Raw genomic sequence first — 24,891 nt, forward strand, 5'->3', positions numbered from 1 at the left:
CCATTCTGGTTATCCAAAGTGTCACTCTGGGAGTGTGCACTTGAGTAAGCTTGCCAGGTACTATGAGATATAATTTCAAGAGTATTTCTTATCAAGAGCATGCATCAAATTCTTCTTCATGAGTGACTTCTGAAGGGCCAACATTTTTCTTTTTCTCTTGCTTGTCTGCAAAAGCCATTTTTACCTCTACTGTAGCAGTCAGGGTCTCACTACCATGATAAGCCGTTACCTGGTTTGGATTCAGTAACTGGACAGAACATCACCCAGCTAGAGTTCAGGTGTCTTCCTATGGACCTCAGCTGTTGCTGGGTGCTGGGCTAGGAAAGGACTGTATTGAAAAGAGCTTGTTATGGAGAGTTGGAGAAGAGAAAAGAAGGGCTCAAGCATTATACTGGTGCTGTGTTCTGGGGGAGAACTTCAGTCAATGAAATCTTGAACCAAGTTTGCAAATACCATTAGTTCTGAAGCACAAATGTTTCTTCTTTTATGAGTGCTGTTGTCAACACCAGGAACCTGACTAAATTGCAGATTTGGTAAATATTTGTTGCACTTAGTGGCAGTTTTCATGCAGTTCAGACCTGGATGGTGATGTTCAGTGCTTTATACATACGGTCATGTTATTTTGGGGCACGATGTTGCCCCCAAAGGGATGGAGATTTGATTCAGAGAGATCTTTCAATGGCAGACTGCTTTGCTAACTTTAACAATTGTGCATCCATTTATAGGAAGAACATTGCTGGTGATTAAATGCTTAACATCTAATTATTTTTGTAGGCATGCAAGAATAATGTACACCTGTATGTAGGTGACTCCCACTGCCATAGTTCAACCATTGCCTACTCTCCAGGTAGAGAGCAGGTTTTGGAAGAGAGGCTCTGAAAAAGTTTTTCCTGGCTAGTGTTTTCCACACCTGGGTCTGCAGTGTGCAGAAATCATTCTCTGGGATCTTAAAAAGCTTAGAGTGGAGGTTCTTTTTTTGTCATGCAGTGTGACTATGCACTCATGTCCCTGTCTAGTTGCCACCCTACAAGCACGTATCTTATCTTCTGCAGAGCCTCCCTACCTAGCTCAAAGTACCAAAGCCCAGATACCTAAAAATTGACCCACTTCTTTGTGTTGGCCAGGATGGACCAACTGCACCTATTAGCCACCTGCAGCTCTACATCTTGCAGTGTTTAATTTGTCATGTTACTGGCAGCAGGGCATGGAAGAAGAGGTGTGTGCAGTGGTGGGACGAGGGTAGATCCCACTGTATGCCTTGTGTAGCAGATCTGTTCTGCAGCAGAGCCGTGCAACCTGCAGACTTCTCGTAGCCTTAGCTCCTCCTCAGCTTTCCTTCACAGATAACATTTTGCTCCAGTGCAGGTTGGGTGCCTTCTGGCACTTACGTGGATTACGATTTTAGTAGGCAAAATGCATTCAGGAGTGTAGTTTGTCCCTTGATCTAACTCCTTTTCTTTAGTGTGTAGGGAGCTTTTTTCTCATGTCACACTTATTTAAAATTAAAATCTAGCATTTAAGATTGCCTGCAGCTATCCAGTTCTAGTGCTTATCTGAAGATACAAAATTGAAATAAATGCTAAACTTGAGGTTTATAATGTATTAGTTAAATACAAAGATAATGTTTTCCAGTCTCGATTACAAACTTTTGAGTCCCATTCTTCAATGTCTCAGCAGGTCCCTAAATCTGCTATGCTACATGCAGAATGAAGCTACCAGCTACTCTGAAGCCAAAACTGCTCATTATAAAACCTCTGTAAGCTGGCTGCCAGCCTCAGAGTTCATTATGAGGGAGGTCATTCTTCCTTACAGGAATGAATGTAGCTTTTGAGTACATTTTTAAAGTTTCATTTAATCACAATGTGGATGAATTGTTTTAACCATGATCGCCTGATGGGAAACTTTCTTTCTTCTTCCTGGAAGAAAAAATACCGTGTTGATTCTTGCAGCAGCTTTTAGAACTACAGGATGTGATTTACTTTTTTGAAAGAGTTGAAGATTTTGGCACTAATGGAGGAAATTTTTCTCCCTTTCTCTGCTTTTTCTTTAATACTGAGTAGTCAGTTTTCTTTTCAAATCTATGAATGCACAGAATAAGGTCTTTAACAGGGCTCTTACTGAAGCATCCTCTCAAAGAGTTTTTGTTTTTGTTTTACAAATATTTTCAGCCTTTTCATTATAGCTCTGAGATTGCAAAATGATTTGATCACCATATCAGTTTTGTATTTGGCTAGAACATATAATATGAGGGAACATATATATGAGGGAAAGAGAGTATATGCTGGCTGTTTGTTTTTCTTGGTGGATCTTGGTGGATAGTCTTTAGACGCTTATGGGAGGGTTTGGAGACGAAGCAGCCAGGCTCTTTTTCAAGATGGGTGGTGTTAGGATGAGAATCCACTGTCTCAAGCTGGAACATGGGAATTTCTGATGAGATCCAAGGAAATCTTTTTTCCCCATGAGAGTGGTAAAACACTAGTATGGGTTGCTCAGGGAGATTATAGACATGCCATTCCTTGGAGATACTCAGATCTGAACTGGACATGGCCATGAGCAATCTGCTGTGGCCAGAGCACTGGACTAGAAGCCACCAGGGATCCCTTCTAACCAAAGTTATGCTATGAATCTGCAAAGTTACTTTTCTTTGTGTGTGCAATATCTTTGGTATTGTGCAAGTATGCTCTTCTACTATATGATCATACTTTTTGTATGATTGCTGGCAGCTGAACAGAAATGTGGAGAGGTGATTTTGTAGAGAGGTCAGAAGCATAGTGGTTTAGTAGTACTTCAAGTTGCCACAAATTCAGGAAATTATCCTGCAGCCATGAAGTGGGGTACATATGTGTACATTACTCATTGGCAACTGTCTGTGGATTGTAATGTTGTAAGTAGCTGTGAAGACTTCTGCTCAAGGTTGATTTTAATTACGTGCATGAAAATACATTGGTGAATGAAAATAGTGTGTTTAAAGTACTGTATAGCTTTAGTTTTCTCTAGCCCTTTGCCAGGACTGGTTTTGAAGAAACCTGTCTCATATCGCTAGTCCCTGAATACTAAGAAAAGCAAATAGTTGTGATTTCAAACACCTGTCTCCCAGAAAAACTCCAGGACTTTTTCCAAGTAAGTACTTGTATCAAAACATTTTTAAATGTTGAATTTTCACATGGCTTAAACTAAACACGCAAAGTAGTAGGGGTATCCAGTTCTAATCCGCTGTAAACTTTTTGATTTGCTTTTGCTGGAAAGGATATTTATTGCCTGTTGCCAGAGAGATTTAAGATGGGCAAAAAGACACCATATTGTAGATGCTCCCCAACCCAGAGATAAGAAGTGGAAAATTGCTTGGATTTAACTATTAAATATTTCAGCAGAAAAAAAAAATGCCTTCCAGAAAAAAGTTGTGGTCTCTGTTTTAGATATTTCCTTTCTTGCTATTTCAAGTGGATTATTTTTTATTCATTAAATGTCTGTTTTCATGTCTTAATATAGACATGTTAGTGTTATTCTGTTGCAGGTGCACAGAAGTTCTGGGCCATTGATGTCAGAGGGGTTCTACACATTTAGGTGTGTGGTCCAGACTGGAAGGAAATGGGAAGAGTATTTGTTTTCCTGTGACATTCTGCTCATTGGTCTCCTTATGCATATTTTTTTGAAGTGGTGGATGACTTGAAGAAGATTATAGATCATAGAATAGTAGAGTGGCTTCAGCTGGAAGAGATCTTAAAGTTCATCTAGATCTCATGAAGCATTAGGCAATGTTCACTGGAAGACTAAGTGTCTTGTTTTGAGATATCTTTGGAGAATCAGACTTTTCTGGGAAGAATTCAGGCAACTAGTGTTGAGACATACCTTGTATACTCTGTAATGCTGAAGAAGCCATTTAAAACTGTCACACAGCTGGGCTGAGATGAAAGTTTTCTGTAGCTGTGACTCAAAAAGCAATACCTGGATTTTTTTCCTCCCTCACATCACCTCTAAACATGTGAAAGTGATTCACTTAATTTAAGTTGTCCCTGGAGTACCTGGGCTGCATATTCCAAGAAGTCTAATTACGGGTAAAATTCTTATTTCCCAATAAAAGGGAAAAAAATGCATAAGAAAATCATACTAACAGCATTAAAACTGCAAAGAAATGCTATTGAGAGTAAATGATATACTTTATTGCACAACATAAAATGAGTTGATAAAAAAAAACAATGGGCTTCAAGTATTTTTATTTTTTTTTTCTGAGGGGACATGGGAGAGGAGGATTATTTTTTCTAATCAATTCAACCATCCAGAAATGATGAAGATAAATTATTAATACAGATACAGTCTCTTTTTCAAGTAAACCAAGTGTAGGTTACTATCCTAGAGGAGAACTGTGGTTTGAAAAGCACATATGCTTTGTGATGGATAATGAAACATGAGCTTTAAGCGTAGCATACTCAATAGAGGAACACAGCTGATCCCTGCTTCCAGGAGTGATGAAAATTCAGTACTGTGTGAAAGAGATGGATTGAAAAGAGTTGCATGGAGAATGGTAGGTCTAGAAAAGCTGTGAGGGAGTGAACTTTTGCTTTGATCCAAGAGAAGGTTAAGCTGTTTTTAGGTCAATCCATAAGTGGGAGACTACTTCTGAGAGGACAGAGATTTGACTCATAAGGCAGTGGCATAACAGAATTTGATGTCTGGAAGTTGAACATAAAATGCATGCTACTAGTAAGTAATATTATTTATTATGCTGATGATTAATTTATAAAAGAACTAAAGCATTAATTTGGTAGGTCCTCCATCTGGTGAAATCTTTAAAGACATCAAATTAACTGTTTCTCCCTGGAAGAAGTGGTGTAGCTCTGTAGCAAAGGTAGAAGGCAGTGAAATGAGGCAGGACTCACTAGGTGAAGTCTTGTGGGCTATAATAATCTGGAAGCTTTGTGATCTGGAATAAGTCTGTCAGGAACTGGAGTGAGGCCATCGTTTTTTTTCAGATAGGCTGCTGAACAGCTGTCAGACAGTAGCTGCCAGTTAACATAAAGAATGTGTCCTACGTTGCCAAAATGTCTAAGTGGTTTTGGCAGTGGAAGGATATGTGGGCTTGCTTCGTAGTCTTTTCACCGCAGGAATGGATGATGTACATTATAATCTGTTCTAGCAGAGCATTTGTTTGGACATCAGAGGAAATGAAAGAAAATACAGAGCAAAAATCCAGGTCAATACCGTGCATAGAAGGAAGGGAAAGACTAGGATCTTGTAAGTTTTTACATGCAGTTAAGTTAAACTCTGGGGAACTTTTAGAAGAAGCTTACCAAATCGTGTAATATTTTCTGTTGACAGTTCTGACTTGTTTAAGTTGTATGTGTCACTGCTTGAGAGTAGCTTCTTCTGGACTCACCAAGGTGCTGCTGTAGGTTAGAGATGGGAAATTAGTGTGCTTTTATACACCCACTGTCCAGTAAGCCTTTCTACTGTGCCAGTTTAGCACTAATGCTATTTCACAGATGTCAGACCTGAATATCATCGTCCTTTGCACCCAAACAAGTGCTGGCCTTGTGCTGACTCTCTTGTCCCCTTTTCCAGCCTTCTGAGGGTTCTACTTCTCTAATGACAGGTGAATATGGTTTGGGATGCAAAATGCATGACCATGTAAATATTGAAAGGGTAACTGAAATCTCTCATGCTCTAAATCTTTTCTCTTTGTTTTCTTCACTACTCTACAGTATTATTTAAGCATATGTTCTGTAGGTTTTGAGAGCACTGGGCTCTATGTGGTATATATTTGCTTCATCTAAATAGTCAATAAGAATGCTATCTTCTAATTTGTATTCAGTCTCGCTCCCCTACCTAACTTGTGACACCCTGACCACCCTGACCAGGTGTTGGGATGGTTCAATGATTTGTCTCCAGCCTATTGGTGCAGACTGAGTTCTCCAGTTGCCAAATCTTCCTCCAAAGCCTTCCACGTGATTATCAGCTAGCCAGGTTCAGTGATTCTTCATTACCAGCCCAGTCATCACTCCTTGCAACTGTCTTTTAAGAAAGGGATAGAAAGATGGCAAAGATGTCAAACTTTCAAATTCTGTTTCCAGAGATCTTTTTACTGTCTGTAGATATAAAAATAAATATTTATAAGAAATCCTAGATAGTACTTAGACCACTGACTGCTGCCTTGTTCCTGCTTGAAGATACCTCACCTGGAGAGAGACTTGAGGAAAATACATGGTTAGCAGAAATAATCAGCATACAGAGGCAGTAATTCCCAACTTCAGAAGCTAATATTGAAAAATTATATAAAGATTTACTTAGTAGTCACTATGTTAATGAATAGATTATTAGGAATTGAGAAAGGTTGACTATACTACATAAGAATAGCATTATTCACATATTCACATATAAATATTCACATATTTATTTACAATGTAACTTTTCTCCGAACACTGAGAATCTGCTGCAAGTCAGTCTTAAAAAAGAATCTATTGCAATGAAGCACAGCAATGCATTTCGAATTAATTTTCTCTCAAAATAATTGGTAGACATATGTAATTTATGACTACTTATATCTGTAAGAGACTGGAATCTCTAACAAAACAATTCAGTACAGTTGACAGGGTTGACTTGAGAGGGTTTCAATGCACTTTCAAGTAAATTTATTTGCTGAGCTAAAAATAAGCATATGCAAACATTGCAGGGTTCAAGGGGAAAACAGTGAACCAGCTAGCATCTAAGGGAAGTATCTTACTGCCCATCTGCTTCCACAGAAAAGCACCTCTAGCCATCACTGTATTTTAAAGAGCTGCTGTTGTTGGGAGCCTTTTTGTTTTGCAACTGATGTTTAACCAAGAGGTACTAAGAAAGGTTTGTTAATAGTAATTCAGGAGTAGTTCAGTACCATCAAAGAAGAGTAATCAAATTAGATCCTATCCCTCAAGTTCCATTGTTGCTGTTGTTACTGCTAAAATTTCACTTCTTTCTGTAAAGTACCTGCTCTGCTTTGCTGAAAACTCCCCTACGTTTCACATGGAAGGCCTGCTCTGCTAACTCTAAGCTGTGCCTGTAGGTCAGATATTTTCCTTTATAAACTGGTATATTGCAACCCATCTGGCCTTACAAAATTCTCCATGAGTTTGCTATACTTTTCTGCAAATGGGGCTGTTTTCCAAAGTTCTGCATGGTAATATGTGGAAGGAGGAGAGCACAACTTCAAGTCCTCCTTTGCAGGTATGTTGATGAGGAACCCCCAGTGAGGTGCTCAAGTACTCTGGTTACTTCTGAGCAGTGTCTTAAGCTGGGGCTCTGTATGTGCCTTATGCTGCTTACTGCTACTACGTGAGAAGGTGAAGTAGTGAGACAAAATCTGGGCAAAATCTGACCATCTTTAATGAAAAAAAAATACTTTCCATACTGACTTTGCTGAGGCTTTAGCTTGTATTAATCCTTTTTCTCTTTATTCATTTAAAAACAAGTTTGCTCAAAAGCAATTCACCCAAGTACACTGTGGTACATAGCAACACGAGGCACATCTGTGTATGAGATGATCACTTCCTTGGTGATGTGCTATCCTTGGGTTTGGTGACTGGCTCTGAGATCAGCAGCGTGTCTGAATCGCTGGCATTGTAACACATGGCTGGTCTGTGATGGTGCTTTTGGTGAATGTCTTAGATATTGCATCCCCCATACCAGGGGGGTCCCATTTTCCACTGGTAGCAAGACAACTTGCTCACCAGAGATAGTGAGAAGAAACCTACTGGGAAATTTGGGTATATGTATGTTGCTACACCTGCATTTGCAAGAAACAGAAATTTATCCTATAACAGGCAAAGAAATTAACTTTTCTTCGTCTGATGAGAGAACTGAAAAACAGAGGTTTCTACAGCACAATGATCTTCCTGCCGTGGGACAGGTTTTTGTATCAGATACTTTGAACAGGCTGAAATTATGTGTAATTAATGACTGCATAAGCTGGCCTTGTGCTAGAAGGCCATATGTTCACTTATGTAGACATGGTGAAGGCAGGCAAACAGCATCTGCAGTGCTTCTGGATCTGTCTCAGGCCTGCTTACTCACTGCAGAGCACTGGATGAGGAAGGCAGCCCCGGTGCCAGCCACCTGAAGTAGCGCTGATGTTCTCTGATGATTCATGAATCGATACAACAATATGTGAATATTCATGGCCCATTGCTGCCAGCAGCATTTTGGCCCTATGAGTCCTCAACCCGTCTGCTGATCAGAAGCACCTCATCTGTAGATGGTCTGCATCCTCGTGTAAAGGCTTGAGCATGCAGACCAGCCTGTGTATGTGGCATTGGCATGGCAGGTAATGTATAAGAACGAACTTATCCTTATAGAAACAAGGGATCCACTCATCCTAAAGATGAATGCCAGCACATACATGTACCTCTGTCTGAGAAGGGATAGAAGGGTATGCTTTATATATCTTCTATATTCCACTTGTGTATTCCACATGCACCCCACAAATGAGCTTTTCTGATCAATTGCAAAAAAAAAATTGGAGAGGTTTTGGTTGAGATTTTAGTATTGCTATGAGTTTTGTCCTTAATTTGGTTATGTGCTGAAGCACATTTGTTAAACTTTCTGGTGTACTTTGGGTTCTTTCAATATCTTGAATTCCACTTGAATGCCTTCGAAAGGATTTGCACAACGTATGCCTTTTCTGGGAGTACAGGCAATAGCCACAGTCTGAAACAAGTGTGTGGTGTTCTGGACTTGACATCCACGTTGTTATCCCGCAAGTTGGTACGCTCTGTGCTGTTACGCAAGGTTATCTTGTGTCAGAATAATAAAAACTGAATGCACTAAAAGGCTGATAAGCCTGCCATGAAGGATCACATTGTTCATGTTCTTCTGACTTAACTTAACACCTGTTGTTTCACTGGCTGGTGCTGGTAGGGTTGTATGCCTAGTAGTGAAAAATGTAACAAATAAATAAAATAAAAAGGCATCTTTAAAGCAGTTCAGATCCTAGCCTTAGCAGTTTGAATTTAATAGTGTCTCTGAGCCACTCTTACACAAAAGGACTGAGAAAGCAAAGCTGTTTTGAATTTCTGCACATTAAAAAAGGACAAAGCCACTTTTCACTAATACTGCTTATAGCCTTGAAGGACCAAACATGAAAACAAGTGCTCCTTCTGTTGGCAGGTGGGAAGTTTGATCCCTTAAAATGTAGAATAAAAATAATGAAGTACGCAGGCATGGGGATTCAGAGGGTCGCCTGCAAGGAGGGGGAAGAGACGAGGTCCCCGCAGCTGCTGGCAGCGCTCCTGCACAAGCCATCAGCCTGCTCCCAATGGCCTGGCGTGCATGGGGGGAGAGGGGAAGTTCAGCCCTGGTGCTGTAGCTCGGCACAATGATCCCCTTTCTGGGTGCCGGGGTCACAGCTGCTGTCTGGGGATTAGGCACAGAAGCGCTCTTCTTTTCGGGAGAGCAAGGTTTCCTGGAGGATTAAGTAGGGGCTGGAAGCAGGGGGAGCTATCTGGGAGGGAGACAAAGGAAGGCAGCCAGCAGCACGGGCAGGCCACGGCCCTCGGGGGAGGAAGGCTGTCAACAAGAAAACAACTGCTAGTAGTTGCTGCTTTGGTGGGAGAGAGTCCAGTTTGGGGTCCTGAGGTGGTCTCATCGAGGGGAGAAGCCCACCATGGGTTGTGCACAGCTGCTGGCTTACAGGACTTGTAGTGTCATGTGGGAGGGGCCGCTTCCCCAAAGTCGCTTCTTTGCTCACCACTTCATGTTCATTTTAGTCACTAATTTATAATTCAGAAATAGTGATCAGTGTGGTAACCGGATTCCCCATGTCAAGGTACTTTTGCACACACCATCTGCTCTGCTTTTTGTATTCTCCTTGGGGTTAGAGTGCTGTCAACATTTCTTCTGCATCTGATGCATCTTCTGCATCTGGTGCAGCTCCCTTCCCTCTTCCCTTCCCTCTTCCCTTCCCTCTTCCCTTCCCTCTTCCCTTCCCTCTTCCCTTCCCTCTTCCCTTCCCTCTTCCCTTCCCTCTTCCCTTCCCTCTTCCCTTCCCTCTTCCCTTCCCTCTTCCCTTCCCTCTTCTCTCCTGCTATTTCACCTCTTGGATGCACACATTCCCTGGAAAGTATCAAGAATAATCCTTCTACCCACGTATAATGTGCCAGCACCCCTATTTTGTGTGGGCAGATCTTCTATATTTGAAGCCAGGGCCATCTGCTTAGTTTCAAAAAAAAAAAAAAAAAAAAAAAATAATAAAAAAATCCCCATAAGGCTTCTTGCAGTTTTCTACAAGGGCAGTGGCCACAGTTCTTCTGTATAACTTTAAAAGGAAAATCCAAGTCATCCTATAGTAATAATATTTGAAGCTTATCTCCTATTTATCACTTATCTCAGAAGCTGAGACTCATTTCACTTACTGGATCAAATTTCCCACAGTTGCCATATGCTGGTTACTTCTTTTTAGTGGCTTCACAATCCACTAACGCTTTTTATAATCTGAAACAAATGGGCACTGCGCATAATGTAGCACAGGGGAGGTGGAGGCAGAGGAGGCTGACAATGAGTGCATTCAAATTATGTGAAAATGTAAGTGGGGAAAATATGACTGTGTCAGTAGAACTTGTCGGGGGGTGGGGAGGGGTTAAGGAATATCATGTAATAGCAAATCATTGGTATTTTGAAGGCAAAAGAATGAAACTTCTTAAAAGAAGCAGGATTCCAGAAAGACTCTAATGAGTAAGTATTTGGTAATTACCAGTGTTTAAATGTAATGTCATAGTCTCTAGCTGTCATCCCTGCTGCATGGGTATTTCCTAAGCGCAGGATGACTCTTAACCATCTCACCCATCTCACTTTTAAACCATATTTCCAGTTTCCTCTGGATCTGTTAAATCGTTAAACCCTCTCTAAAAAAAAAAAAAAAAAAAAAAAAAAGAGCATTATAGAATAAACTGATAAGATAAAATATGCTGCTGTTCTAGCTGAAAGTGGTTCATGTTTCTGAGAATATAAGCATAAATATATGGTAAGCAATACAAAATCTATTGTTAAAAGAAAATTGACAAAAGCTTAGTAAAGGTGTAAGGTAGAAACACAACCTGTGTTGCTCACTTGAGTCCCTGGTCTATAATTTTCTTAGAACAAAATGCCAAAGAGTACTCCCTTGCCAAGGAGGAACCGAAGCAACTTCAGTATTGTTTTGAATTACCAGTTCTTACTGTGAAGAGTACTGTTCCCTGTCTGCATCTGGAGAATGGAATAGGGATCTAACTAGAATGAAAAGCTTAGGAAACTTTCATAAAGCTTTAAGATTAATACATGAAAGAAAGAAATGGCTTATCTAAAAATCCAGAGAAGCGTTACTGAAATGTTCCTTGGGCATAACCTAATGTGGCTTTCCTGTTTCTGAAAGGTGCAGCACACACAAATGGTAGCCTACTTTTTTTGTTCAGATAATTTGGTGTGTTTGAAGATACTTGTTGGATCTAATTCACCTCTGTAACCTAGAGAGTTCGTCTAGAAATATAGGCACATACTGCGAAAGATAAAGTGGGTTCAGTGCTTGTAAAAGAAAATTTTCTGTACTAGTTTATGCATTCGAAAGGATAATACATCTGTTCAACATTTGTGGAGTGTCTCAACAAACACAAAAAAGGCAGTCTGTTTAGTTTATGTACTTCATTTTGCAAGACGGTGCTTTAGTGGTAGGTTTCCAAGCACAAACATGCTTTCTCTTCTATTCTCACATTCACATCAACAATTCTGTATAGCAACAAAAGGTTAAAATTCAGGCTGAAATGTGGTGCAAAGAAGAGATGGAGGCAGAAATTCCTTCTATAACACCTACTGTAGAGAGAGAGAACTTCTTCCCCCACGTCTCTAAATTTAAGGTATACACCTGCGCCAAGAGGCAAAGGCTTTTCAGAAAAGAAAATGACAAGTTGGGTAGTAGAAATTACAAATGTTTTAAGATGGAAATAGCTGCTTTTATGTCTTTTCTCTGTGTAGCAGTTCTGACTATCTGCTCAGCTTTCGGTGTGCAATTTACTTTTTTTCTGTAGGATTGCAGGGGGCTTATTTGCAGAGGATATTTATAGCGGTGCTTCAGCTCATAGAGGTGAAGAGTAGGGACCCTATATGTATTGGTAATAGGTATTTTGTGTCCCGAGGAAAAATCTTGAATAGCTACCATTTTGGAGCAGCGTGTCTAACACTTCAGTAGGTGATTCAAAACTGTGGGAAAATTACATATGACTTCAGTTCTGTAGGGCATCTTACTTGTTTGATTGCTCTATCTTGGATTAATGTGTTGTTTGTTTGTTTTTGTGTGTGTGTGTTTGTTTTGTAGGAAGTCCCAAACCCTTTTTCTTTGAAACATTTAGCAGACATGAAATTTTGTCAGCATCCATCGTGATGTGACATTACAAATATATTGTAGGTAGGAAATAAAGAGGAGTAAGGCTTTTGGAGAGAGGAGGATTTCTGTGCTCTTAAGCATGCAGGCACTCGAGTCTTTCTGGAGTTGATACACTTCAGAGCTACATATCTGTGAGGAAGCCTCCCTATAGTTGGGCACAGGATATTCCTCTCCTCCCCAGTGTGGGATCAGCCCCTGCAGTACGCCTGGGACCTGTGAAACTGCCTAGGAACTTGGCTTGAGCTCTGCCCAGCCCTGTGTAGGATGAAATGTGAGGAAGCACTTCCTTCTCTTCCTCACCCTGCTCCATGCCAACTTGCATCGTTATCCCTGCAGTCCTTCAGACACCTGTAAGCCTGTGCCACAGCATCTAAAATTCACGTCAGTAGTGAGCACAACTAAGCCAGAAGAGATAGAGTTATCGTCAGCACTATGGTACGCAGCCAGCAGCATAGGGCTTGCCTTGGTCTTGATGTGATTGGTGGCCCAGCTCCAGTACTTGGTGTTCCCAGCTCTTCAGCCTTGATTTTAAGGGGGTCTGCTATTCTATGGGGGTCTGGTCCTCTATCCCGGGACAGCCGTGAGAGCCCAGGGTGCTGTAACATATGGGTATGTGTCTGACTGAGAGCTGGGGAATCTTACATTTAGAGCAGAAATTTCAGACTCACAAACTTCTACCATAGCCTGAAGATCATCTCTGCCTTAACTTGATACCTTCAGCCAGATTCCCCCCATGAGGGAAGTGTTTAGAAAGCAGTAAAATTAGTAACAATCCAGGAAGACAATTTTGCTAGGCTGAGTTAAAAGGACAGGAAGGGAAACGTGAGGGACTCATCCCACTTTGTAGCAAATCAATCTCTTTTTGAGTGCCAGTAGTTTGGGGGGTTGTTTTTGTGAGATTAATATAGAAGAACAGAAACTATTTCTGCCTGGAGGAGCAGGCATAGCATGTCCTGAACATTTTCTGTGGCTTTCTCTTCTCACTGCAAGCTGAAGCGTGAAACATATTCTGAGATACTTGTATGTTGTTCGCTTGCACAGAAGAAAATAGCAGTAGGTGGGATACTGGAAAAGTTAATAACACTTACTCAATGTCGAGGTGATAAGATAGTTTTGTTTCTGCAAGATAGTGACTCATGATGTCAAAATGAATGCAATAAGTGTGGTTTTTATTTTAGCTTAGATATCGTACCTGTTGAGGTCTGAGAAAAAACAAGTGAACCTTTGGTAGGAGTAGTGTCAAGGTTCAATACCCTGCAGTGATCTGACCTGTAAAAACATGTCACATCACAAGAGAATACAGAGCGCCCTTTCTGGGGCTTTCTGAAAGGAAGAGTGGTGCCATTGTTTGTGGGGTGCTGTCTGGTGCCAGCGTGCCACGGCGGATGGCGGGATGTGCAGTATATTTATTATTTGTCTGAATCTATTGAATATGAAAAATAACTAGAATTTGAGAATGTGTACTTGATGGGCAAAGTATTGTGATCGAGCATCCTTGGGGCATTTGCAACATAATATGTGCTGTTTTACCCTGCTCTGTCTCCTTTTACTTCCTTCCTTCTCTTCACCCCAGCTGTCCTGATGAGAAGTTCCACAAGTGAGATTTAATATCTTATTATCATTGGAGGGTTTTTTTCTTAGTCTTCTCTTTTCTGGATCTAAATTCAGTTATGTGACTATTTTACCTAAGGTTTCAGTTGATACACCCTCTCCCCAAGAAGCCTAAAATCTCATTTCTGAGTTCACTGGACCTTTTCAGTGGACACTTCTTTTGCTGCCTTTTTGTGACTTGTAAGAATTGTCATGGTGCAAATACCTCCATTTGTAAATGGAGCTGAAAATTTTTTTATTTAACTCTGTGCCAGGCTGTCATGGCAGTCAATTGAACGCTTCCAGAGGACCCATCTCAAAAAGAGTTCTTGCAAAGTAAAGCTCTGCTCATCCTTTTATGAGAGAGAAAACCCATTTCCACTTTGGTCTTTAATTCCTCTGTCTCCTGCAAAGGTTGCTTTATTACTCTATTAATAGCTAAAAAAAGGCCTTGGAAATCCATCAGAAATCCTTTCTCTTTTTGTTTTGCATAAGGCCTTTCTGTGGTGGCATGAGGAGGTCTTGTCCACTTTTTTTATACCAAGTTATGAATTTTCTTAAAGCTTGGAAAAACGTGTGTCCAGCATTTAGAGATAATTCAGAGGTGGTAGTAGAGAAACGCTGCCAAATAATGTGCAGTATTCTTCAATCAGATTTCTTTAACCCCTTAGATCAGAAAATCATCATCAACACACTTGTGCCCCCGAGTGCAGCGACAATATTGTTGAAGTGAATGTGTGTCTATGAGAGATGATGAAAAAGCTTACCAAAGGGAAAAGCACCAGGAACTCTTTGTTTATGGCGGAAATAAACTGAAACACCCCTCCTACACTAGGTGATGCAAAAGCCACTGGGCTGGCACCCAACGGGAGGAAGCATGGCACTGCAGGGACCACTTGGCACACGAACAGGTACAAATAGATGCTTGAGAGAGATCTGCTCGTGTGCAGACTGTTGAGTATCTTGAGCCTTACCATGAAGGGAAGCAAGGAGTGGAGATGGATCCTAATCCTCAGGAAAACCTCCTGAGGAACAGGAGAGTCTGAACAAAGAAGGCATTTCTTCTGTGAGATGCTTTCTAAAGGCTGCATCCCAGGCTTCACAGGCTTTTTTTCTGAACAGTTTTTAGATCTACCTCACTTGCAAGATGCCTGGGATCTCATTGGCATTCTGATTTTCTGCTCTATTCTCATGCTGTTAAGGAGCGTGATTTTTGTTCTTAGCTGTGCCGCATATAGAAGATTACATAAATACCTTGGAAATCTTTTTTTTTTTTTTTTTTTTAATGACCATGTAATCTGTAATCTTAAATCTTCCTCCTGGAGAAAATTCTGTTTTACATAGGAGAGGAGGGAGGCAGCCATGCTTCTTCATTACCAAGAAAGCCACCAACCGGCTGCCTAATTGCCCTGCTGTGCTAATGAGCCATCCCAGCCAGACACACAGAGCTGAGGTGGATCTGTTCCCCTGGTAGTTGTCTCCCAAGGATGTTTTGATATAGAAGTGCTTTGCCCTGTGCTGAATTAGAGTCATTTCCATCTCCTTCCCCCCTGCCCTGCTTCTCCTGGTAGATAGGTTTTCAATTTCTAATTTGAAGCTGTTTCATAAAGGGGTTTGTGTCTGAGATTTAGGTCTGCTCTTCATAACCCTCAAGTTAAGCCAAAGGGTAACCCCAGGAGAGGGGTGGCTTTTTTTTTCTCCCTGCAGTATAGCAGTTTAATTTGTCGTAGAAAACTGGTATTTTCAGCATCATGCCTGTGGTACAAGGGAAATTGAGCTGTGGGTACAGGAGCCCACGTGGCTTTATACTGGGCTGTGTGAATGTCTTTTAGCTTGGAAATCCTCCATGGTGGGGTCTGCCCCAATGCTTGGGGCACCTCCAGTGTGTACTTTGGTGAAAGCACAGCATGGAGCTGATGTTGCTCTTTGCTACGTTGAAAGAGTGGCCTTCTTTTATTGTTGTTGGGTTTTTTTTGTTTGTTTGTTTGTTTTCTGAAATGTATCAAATAATATAATTTGCTAAAAAGATTTTATCGGCTGCACTTTCTTCTTTTCAGAAAGAGTGAAAATTTGTTAAATATGCTTGCAAACTGGGAGAGAGGGAGGGATTAAAACTTCAAACAGCGCTGCTAAAAACAGCCCGGGCTGCTTTTGTTTAGACTTTCAAAACGCAGCAGCTTAATGCCTCCATTGTACGGCGGGGGAAATATGCTAATTCGAAGCACATTTCCCATCAGAAGCCCTTTCAGCCGTGTCATCGCCGAGATATGAAGGATGATAAAAGCGGGGGGCAAGGGGAGGCCCCGCATTACGGGCATGCGGCCGTGCCCCATTGTACACGGGGCTGAATGGGGCTGACGAGCCCGGTCACCCGTGAAGCCCCCTGGCCCGGGGGCCGGGTGGGTTCCCATGGGCGCCCGCTGCCCCCTGCCCTGCTGGGACCCCCCCGCTGGGGCAGCCTCACCTCCTCAGCCCAGCCTGTCTGCATGAAGAGAAAAGCGAGCATCGGTGTTTGGTGTGTATTAAAAATCTATAAGCGCTGCTCTTTTTAAACACTTTGTGGTATATATATATCTAAAAGCTTAGCTTTTCCTTTTTCTTCCTCCCTAGAGTCATTAAGAGAGCTTTCAATTGTGGGTTTGGGCTCAGGTGTCTGACCCTCTTGGTTTGGCACTGGGGAGATGCTCAGCTTACCCAAGAAGACTAAATTAGTTTTTCTAACAGGAGCTGCTGTTATTTTAATGTAGAGAATTTGGGATTAAACAATCTCGAGGTTCTGGTAATGTTGCTATGATATTTGCTTGGAAACGGTTTGAAATGGCAATGAGATTTTTAGCTCTAGCTGTTTGTTTGGCTCTATAAACCTGCCGTATACTAATGGTGAATTAAACCAAGAAAATGGGCTTTTGATTGCATTTGCAATCTGGTGATGTTCCATCTGTAATAGAAATACATGCTACGATCAAAGAAACAATTAGTTTAAATACTGCTGAGGACCATGGCTGAAATTATTTCCTTAGAAATACTTTTAAAGTGGAGGTTGGTCTTCAGTTTCTTAGCTATATTGCTAAACTTATGAACAGGCAGATGGGACTGGTTGGTTTTGGTTAGGCTTAAGAAGCTGAGATCTTCTGCAGCCTGTGGGAAAGACTGTGAACTGCAGTGAGGGGGAGACCTCTGTCCCTGTTGAGAAACCTGCCTTCGGTCACCTTCAGGACAGTGGGCACACACTTGCCAGAGTACATTTTCTGATACAGAAACACAGTTTCTCCTACAGACCAAAGAGAACATCTTAGCCAGAGGCCTGTCTGTTGTTTCTGCCTTGTGCTTTTCTCCTTTTTTTTTCAAGTATTTTTTTTTCTGTATAGCCATCCCTTTTCCTTTTGGCAGGTCCCTTAGCTCCATCCTTTTCCTCTCCAAATGGCACAGAGCAGTGGAGCAGATGATGGCACTTTGGGAGTCAGGAGTGGTGATGAGAGATGTATGATGTGTCTATAGTACTACTGAGAGCAAAAATACTCAAGTGCTGCTTTGTATTGCTAATGCAAGGGTCTCCAGAGAAGACACATGATGATGATGCTTAGTGTTTACACTTGGGAAGCTCTGAGTGCAAGAGGGACCGTTACAAATGTGCTGAAACCTAGAGAACAGAAATAAAGTGGGATGGGAATGACGTGAGGAACAGGTTGAGAAAACTAGATGCTAAATGAATTTCACTCTGACTCATGACAAAGTGCCGAAATTATGGCGTTGAGCTACTTAACCAAATGAATGTTGTGTTTGGAAAGAAACTGGAAAGCAGGGATGTGACTAGGCAGTGTCAGGGCAGGGTCTCTCAGAAGAGGGTCTGGGTGGTTTTTGGAAGGGCCCAGTGTAGCAGGACCTGAGGATCCAGAGTCAGGGATCCAGCCTCAGCTCATTTTGGAGGAGCTGCTCCTCTGTGGGCTGCCAATGGAGCCTGGCCATGTGAGGCCACCACTGGCCTTTGTGTCAGCCCACCTTTGTGTCAAGCTTTGAAACATCCCAAGGCTGTGGAAAATGGCTGTGCCACTGGGCAGCTCCACCGCTAGGCCACCCAGAGGCCCCCAGCTCACCATGCCTAAAACTGAGGGGAGACAAAGTGTTGGAAATGTATACTGTGGGGAATAATCCTGCCTTGGCAAAGGGATTTTGCTTGACAGCTCTCTGGGAATTCAGGCTGAGAGCTGCTACTTTGTCCTTAGCTCACCCTATAGCGCTTTTGTCTCAGAGCCCGCTTTGTATGCAGGATCACCCACCACCAAGATTCGGCAAAATGGAGGCATGACATGATCCAGACGGAGCTCCAAACGCTCCTTGTTGGCAGGTTAAGTCCTGTGCTGTTTATGAGGTGGAGGGTGGGTGTTTTTTCATTTCATCGAGCTCCCTGAGTGCACACTTAACTTTCTGAGCGCGCCAGTGAAAGCCCTGTTAAACACTTCAGGGGCCGCCGTTTGTTGCCCACCAGTGGCCGTCTCAAAGGCTTTGTGGAGTGCAGAAAGAGCCCTTGCGTTATACATGACCAGGCTCCCAATTTGGGGCTGCTAAAAGAGTGGATTGGGAAAGCTGGGCTGGTTGGAGTTGCCTGGCACATATTTAGCGGATGAGTTAATTGGACACCCTCAAAGTGGAACTTGTTAATGTCCTGCCGCTCTCCTAATGAGAATATCTGCACTCGCAAAGAGTGTGGGGATTAATTGGGAAGACTTTAGTTGGCGTCTTAACCAAGGGCTTCATGACCAGTGTCTTGTATGAGAACAGAAGATATATTTGCAATTCAACAGGCTGTCCATGGCCACAAAACATAACCAGGCCAGGATCCTTCCCAAAGTACAGTTTAATTGCACTGGAATGGGAATTTTCAGTAGCAGCAACACAGCTATGGTAGGTGACTTACAAAATGCTGAAACTTTAGACACTGAATACCTCGTACCAGACATTACACTGATGCTTTCTTTTATGTCAACATTTTGACTGCTGGATTAGGTGCATTTTTCTAAAGCATTGATGTGTGACTGCCCAATAATCCATGAGTGTCTTGGAGTGAGGAGTGGCTGAGACCAGTGTTGGTGGGGCCAGTCTCAGCCCGGGATGCTGAGGTGAGCATGCGGTGGGGGCTCTCAGTCAGTGCTCTCACCTTATGGCTCAGCTCTGCCACAAACTCTGGTCTGACTTGGGATCACACAGTCCTCTCTGCCTGGAGCAAGAGAAGCAAAGAAGTCCTACACAGGGGGGAGCAGGGACCTCTATTGGTGCTCTCCAGCCTTTCTCTGGAAGAGACTGGGGAAAAGCCTCCTTCATGGCTCTGTAAATTAATTTTTGCTCTTCACTGTGGTTCTAATGATAGTGATAAGGTTTTCTGCTCAACAGAAATGTGCTTTCTTTATGCATGTATTTATACAAATACGTATGGTTTCTTACATACACACATATCCATATGAATCCTGCATGCTACCCCTCAGGAAATTCAGGAGGCATCTTCACCCCTGTCTCTCCCCACACCCCTCCAATGTGGGGTATGTTTTATAATGAGTGCCTCTGTTTCTTTTTGGGGAGCAGGCGGGTTTTGTGCGCCTTTATACTTCTCTGCTTTTTCCACGCTTTGTGAAAAGACTGGACTGAGGCCAAGACTGAAGAACAAAACGAGCACTGAATAGATGAGAGATTGTAGGTGGGATGCTGAAGTCTATGCAAAGAGTGGGAGGGCAATTTTCAAAATCAGAACTGGATGTAAAGTTAACACAGGATTGTCTGATGAAATCCAACTTTGTGGAGCAGAAGAATAAGTTTGTGTCAAGGCTGAACTCAGTGAAGTTTCAATTTATTTATAGATAGTGGGGAAAGAAATCAACTCATAGCCTCCCAATACTGATTCTGTTGCAAACTTTTGTGTTTTGAGACTAAGCAGTTTGTTAGCAGGAATGTGTTATAATGATACCTATGCTACCTTCTACAACTCCAATAGAAATAGCTCTCTTACATGCACAAGAGACATTAATGTAGGTATGGTAGCAAGTGTGACTGAAACATCTACGATGCTATTTCAGTATGTCCAAGTATTAACGAATTCTTGTTAGTCTTCTGAGATGGCAGCAGGATTTGACAACAGAATTGGAGGAAAGGGTTCACAGCAAAAGAGGAGTAGGTTGGATTGTCCTCTAGGCACAGAATTAAGGGGGTGAAGACAAAGGATGCGAGTGTATCAGTTTCCTGCTGCACTGCAGCATTCCAGCTGCTGAATGCATGGCTCAAGGCAGAGGGATAAAGAAGCAGAAATGACAGCTGAGAACCCCCGCCCCTCTGTTGTGAAGGTGACAGAGAGCACAAAAAAGGTGAGACGTGTGCCAAAATAAAGAACCTAGCCCTTAAAGTGATGGAGGAATCATAAAAGTGTTTGAAGCACCGTTCAAGGGCTTCATATATTAGTTATGTATGTGAGGATGTTGCTGCTGCATGAATGGAAAATATATGTATGATCAAATAACTCAATGCCTGGGTTTGCTGCCTAATTTTAAATTTAAAGCATTTGAAACCTGCCATACATTACACTTGTAGGGAGCTCTGCATGCTGCCATGAAATTGTTGAGCTGGAGGAGAAGCTGAGGATGACTGTCAGGGCTGGTGCTCTGAATGGTGCATGCTGAATGAAAGCTGCTTCTGAAAGAAATATTGGGTTGTCTTTTGCTTTTGTTTTTTTCATAGTCTTTGTCATCCCCAGGTGGTGTCTGCTAAATCCCGGGAATGCGTGAGAGTAAGGATGTGACTGCACTTGTTTTCACTGTTTGAAGGATGTGAGTGACTATGAGGTGATACCTGCCCAGCCTGTAATACGATTTGAATGTCTATTACAGCAGGCAGTATGTGCAGCCAGTCTCTCATCTCTTCAGAATATCCATTACATTTCTGTGTACTGGTTTTAAAAGTCCCATAGGGGAGAAGATTTCATTGCTTCCTTTAGAGGCTTGTTTGATGTCAGGAAGTTTGCCTGAAATTTAGTCAGAGTTTTCCCTTTCAAGTGCATCCTCTTTTAATTACGTTAAAGTGGTTTTTCCCTTCTTAATATTTATTTCTATTCTGTGTACAGAGGATTTTCCTAGTTTCTCTTAATTCTTCACTGAACTGTTTCTACATTTCTGTGCTCTACCAGCTGTTGTGTAAATGGGCTCCAGTTTGTCAGCATGGTTCCGGCTCTGGCTCAGCAAGAGCGTGGTGCTGTTCTAGGCACTTGTGCACCAGAGGAGTGCAGGAGGTGATGTTACTTCCAGGTTAATTTCAAATGTAGCCTTTTTTATTTCTATTGCTTTTCCCCAAAAGTCTTCAGTGTGGTTGAGATTCCCATGTTCTATCTCTCAGGGTTCTGAATTATTTTTTTCCAGTCTGTTTTCAAATGACTACAGTTCTTACTCACCCCCATTCTCCCTCCCCTCCCCCCCCCCCCCCCAAAAAAAAAAAAAAAGTGTTTTAAAGCCATTACTTTGGATAAAGAAATAATAACTAGCAAATATATATCATTTTTTAAATTACTTACATGTTATTGCCTGCCTCTCATAAGCAGAAATGGATTTTCCAGCTGCTTATAAGAACATCATCTACTTTTGCTTTCGTTTTGACCTTGATTATAGCTCTTTGGGCTTTTGTCTTTGGTAGCTTTCACATCTCTGCCATTTGATTATTTTTTGAGACTAGGTCTTGAGACTGTCCAAGGCTTAGCTACTGGAAAAGCTATTTAGAACCACCTATTCAGTCTTTAAGGTATTCTTTTTTTCCTTTATGTTCCAAATAAAGCCATCCATCTGCATTCTGGTTCAGGCCGTTTCCTGCCTATGATTCTCCCCAGTGATGATGATTGCAATGGGCCAAAGCTGCAGTCCAGCTGGAAGCTAGCAGGCCAGCCAGAGAAATGCATGAAACCCAACAACCGAACAACATCTCCTTTGCCTGCCTGCTTGCTGCCAGGCGTTTAGCTTGGCAGCAGGCATTGCCATCTTCACGTGGCTTCATGAAAGGGGTCACAGGACTGGCACCTTCACACTGTTAAGCTCTACTCATCTTCCTGGATCACCTGCATCGTTGAATTCAGCATTTCCTTAGGTTGCAAACATAACTACTCTCCATGCTTAAGTCTTCAGTTTTGCCCCTGCACTGAAATCCAAGACTGAGATCCCTAAACTGCAGTGCAGGCTCATATTTTTTTAATAGTCTGTATTTTGTGATGTGGTAAAAGTGCAGTTTCTTTCCACCATTATTTGTTCATGAGATCACTAATTAGGATTTCATTTTCCTAGTAATCTAATATGTCTGAAGAATGGGTCCCAGACTTTTTTTTTTTTTTAAGTAGTTGCCAGGTACTTGACCGCTGCACAACTAAAAGCCTGTTTTCATGCTTTAATTTCATCCACATGGAAAATTTGCTGGCTTTTGCATGAGCATTCAGAGTGGATTTTATACTCAAGCCTAGGTAACTGCTCTAAAACAGGTCTGACTGTGAGCAGTTATACTGAGATGCACCAAGTGGCTGTATGTGTATTTGTTCCTTCTCTTGAATATTTTTACATATTTTCTAAAACATGCACACTACAAGTGTCTTTAAAATTAGTTGTTTGGAATACGTCACTGTGGTCTGAGGAACAGCCTCTGAATTTTAACTTCAGAATCTCAAATCTCATAGGATGATCTGAAATTGTTCTTGAACTATCTGGGAACACTCTTTATTACAGCTCTGTGAAGGTTTTGTAGAAATGGCAAAAACGTGCTCATCTCCTTAAACCTAAAGAATTTTCCCTAGCTTATGATAGAGTTCTTTAGCCTTCAGGAATGTAAACTAGATTCAGTGACATTAAAGATAGATGTTTGATAGAATTGACACATGAATGGAATTGGATTTTTAATATCATTTTAACCCATGCAATTGTAGTGCTTTACTTGACTGAGCAAAATGATTAAATGTGATTTATTTTTATTTTTTATTTTTAAGCTAGATAAAATAGATTAAAACCTCTTTAATGCTATTTTGTAGTGAGTGTCACTTGGTCTGCAGTGCCTTCTCATATTTTGCTCCATTGCTGTTCTTCATGGGGTCTGGCTGTACGTTTTAGCTGTGTTGTCTGTCAGGATTCTGAATTACTTTCCCCAAGTCTGAATGATTTTCCCCAAGGACATGTGCTTTAGCAGCAGAATCCCTTGCTGCTCTGCCCTTCTCCTCATTTTCGTTTTTATTTTGGTCTGCAAACAAAATGCTGGGCTGAACTAAAATGTAACTAGCTACCTTTCCTGGTCACTCGTTATCTAAATGAGCCTGGTTGGTACAGCAGGTTTTTGCTAAGTATCAGTCTTCTTAGTCTTCAAACGTGTTTGTTTTGTTGTTGTTGTTGTTTTGTTTGTTTGCTTGCTTGTTTTTTATCTTTTGTTATTTTCCACCTTTGTGTCATTGTCTTTTGCCATTTTGTCATAGGCATATGTCTCCTGGTTTGATCATGCATTATGAGAATGATATATCTGATTTGGAGAGGGGGTGATGGAGGAGAGAACTTGCTGAGATTAACATGTGATGTGCAAGATCCACGCTTGTGTTAGCACTGGAGGAAATAGCCTATGGTTTGTTCTGTCTGCTGTGCTTACCAATGGGGGGACAAGGAGTAAGATTAAGAAATTACTTAAGATGATAAGTACATAAAACCCATCATACATTCCAGCAACCTGGAAAGCAGTAAACAGTGGGGGAGAACAGTGCAATCATGCATCACTTAGAGCTTTTAGAGGATGATTTAGTAGAATTAATGCCTCTGAATAGTTTAGGTTGATGGCCTCTGAAGTCTTCATTTCAGGGTCTCCAGGAGTTTTGGTACCATGCTCTTACTTTTGTATTGCTGGTTTGCTGAAGGGATTATCCTAAGAGAAAGTAGGGGAAAATATTCTCCTGGCTTCTTAGTTCTGTCATGCTTAAAAAGTCCTGAGCCTGCCCAACAAAATCTGCTTGGCAGAGGGAAAGCATGCAGTTGTTTGAAGGAGTAGGTGTCAGTGACCGAGAGAAAGGGGTTTGGTACATGTAAAGGGTTTCTTCCAAGGACAGAACCAAAGATTCATTGAATGTACTTTCTACTTAAAGAAAGGAAGTTCCAGGTAACAGTTGTATTTTCTGTGCATTTATACTACTTTGGAATATTAATGTTGGAGCTATCAGATTATTCTCTGAACAGGGTTTTTGTAACTCAGGGCAGTCAGAAGTGAGGTTTCAATCCTTTTATTGTTTTACCTTCCAAAGTGAGTGAAGGTCATTAACAACCCAAGGTGTAGCCTGTCACAGCTGTGAGCTTCCAGAAGCACAGACTGAATGATGAGAAGTTCCAAGAAAGGAATTTCAGTGTCAGGAGCAGTCAATTGCTTTGACCAATGGCTAAAATCAATGTGACTTTCAGCAAGTAGGGTGTGTTTGCTATGTATTTTCAATCTTACGGATGGTAAATGGTAGAAAGAAACACACTTTATAGAAGGTTTACTTTGCATAATCATTATCCCAAATTCTTTTTCCTTGCTGACTGCAGAATTTGAAAAATATTTAGTAATGGGTTAAAACAACACAGGAAATATGTCACCTATGTTTTCACCATTCAGCTGCTTCCTTGAAGGAGCATGTTTGCATTACATGGTCTCGTTGGGGCAGGGATTTTAGTGTCTATGGACTGATGTGTGTGTGTTATAGCAGGCTGGCGAAATAAACCTTGCATGGGGGGTGAGGTTTCTGCTGGGGCTGCTGATTTGATTACCTGCAAGAGCCTTGCACAAGGGTTCCTGTGGAAACTTCATCTCCTCTACAAATTAGCTTCATCCTGCTCATAAGACATTCTGTTGAGATGTGAGCTTCAAGCACAGACTCTTCCTGGACTTCAAGAAAGGTTTTTAGGCAA

General features: G+C 41.6%; 1 protein-coding gene across 6 annotated transcripts in view; it reads left to right on the forward strand.

Moving 5' to 3' along the window:
* Positions 1 to 24,891, forward strand: part of GPM6B (glycoprotein M6B) — a 108,125-nt gene that overhangs the window by 50,069 nt on the left and 33,165 nt on the right. The window contains exon 1 of one of the 6 annotated variants that reach the window (XM_032192206.1): positions 10,676 to 10,698. The exons of 4 other annotated variants lie outside the window; for them this stretch is intronic. In XM_032192206.1, the coding sequence (XP_032048097.1) occupies positions 10,695 to 10,698 (4 nt within the window). In that variant the 5' untranslated portion in view covers positions 10,676 to 10,694. Of the gene's footprint in view, positions 1 to 10,675; positions 10,699 to 24,891 lie in introns of those variants that run through there. One more of the 6 variants, XM_032192164.1, reaches the window with a different exon arrangement.

Source organism: Aythya fuligula, chromosome 1 (genome assembly GCF_009819795.1).
Source record: "Aythya fuligula isolate bAytFul2 chromosome 1, bAytFul2.pri, whole genome shotgun sequence".
NCBI classification, from domain to species: Eukaryota; Metazoa; Chordata; class Aves; order Anseriformes; family Anatidae; genus Aythya; species Aythya fuligula.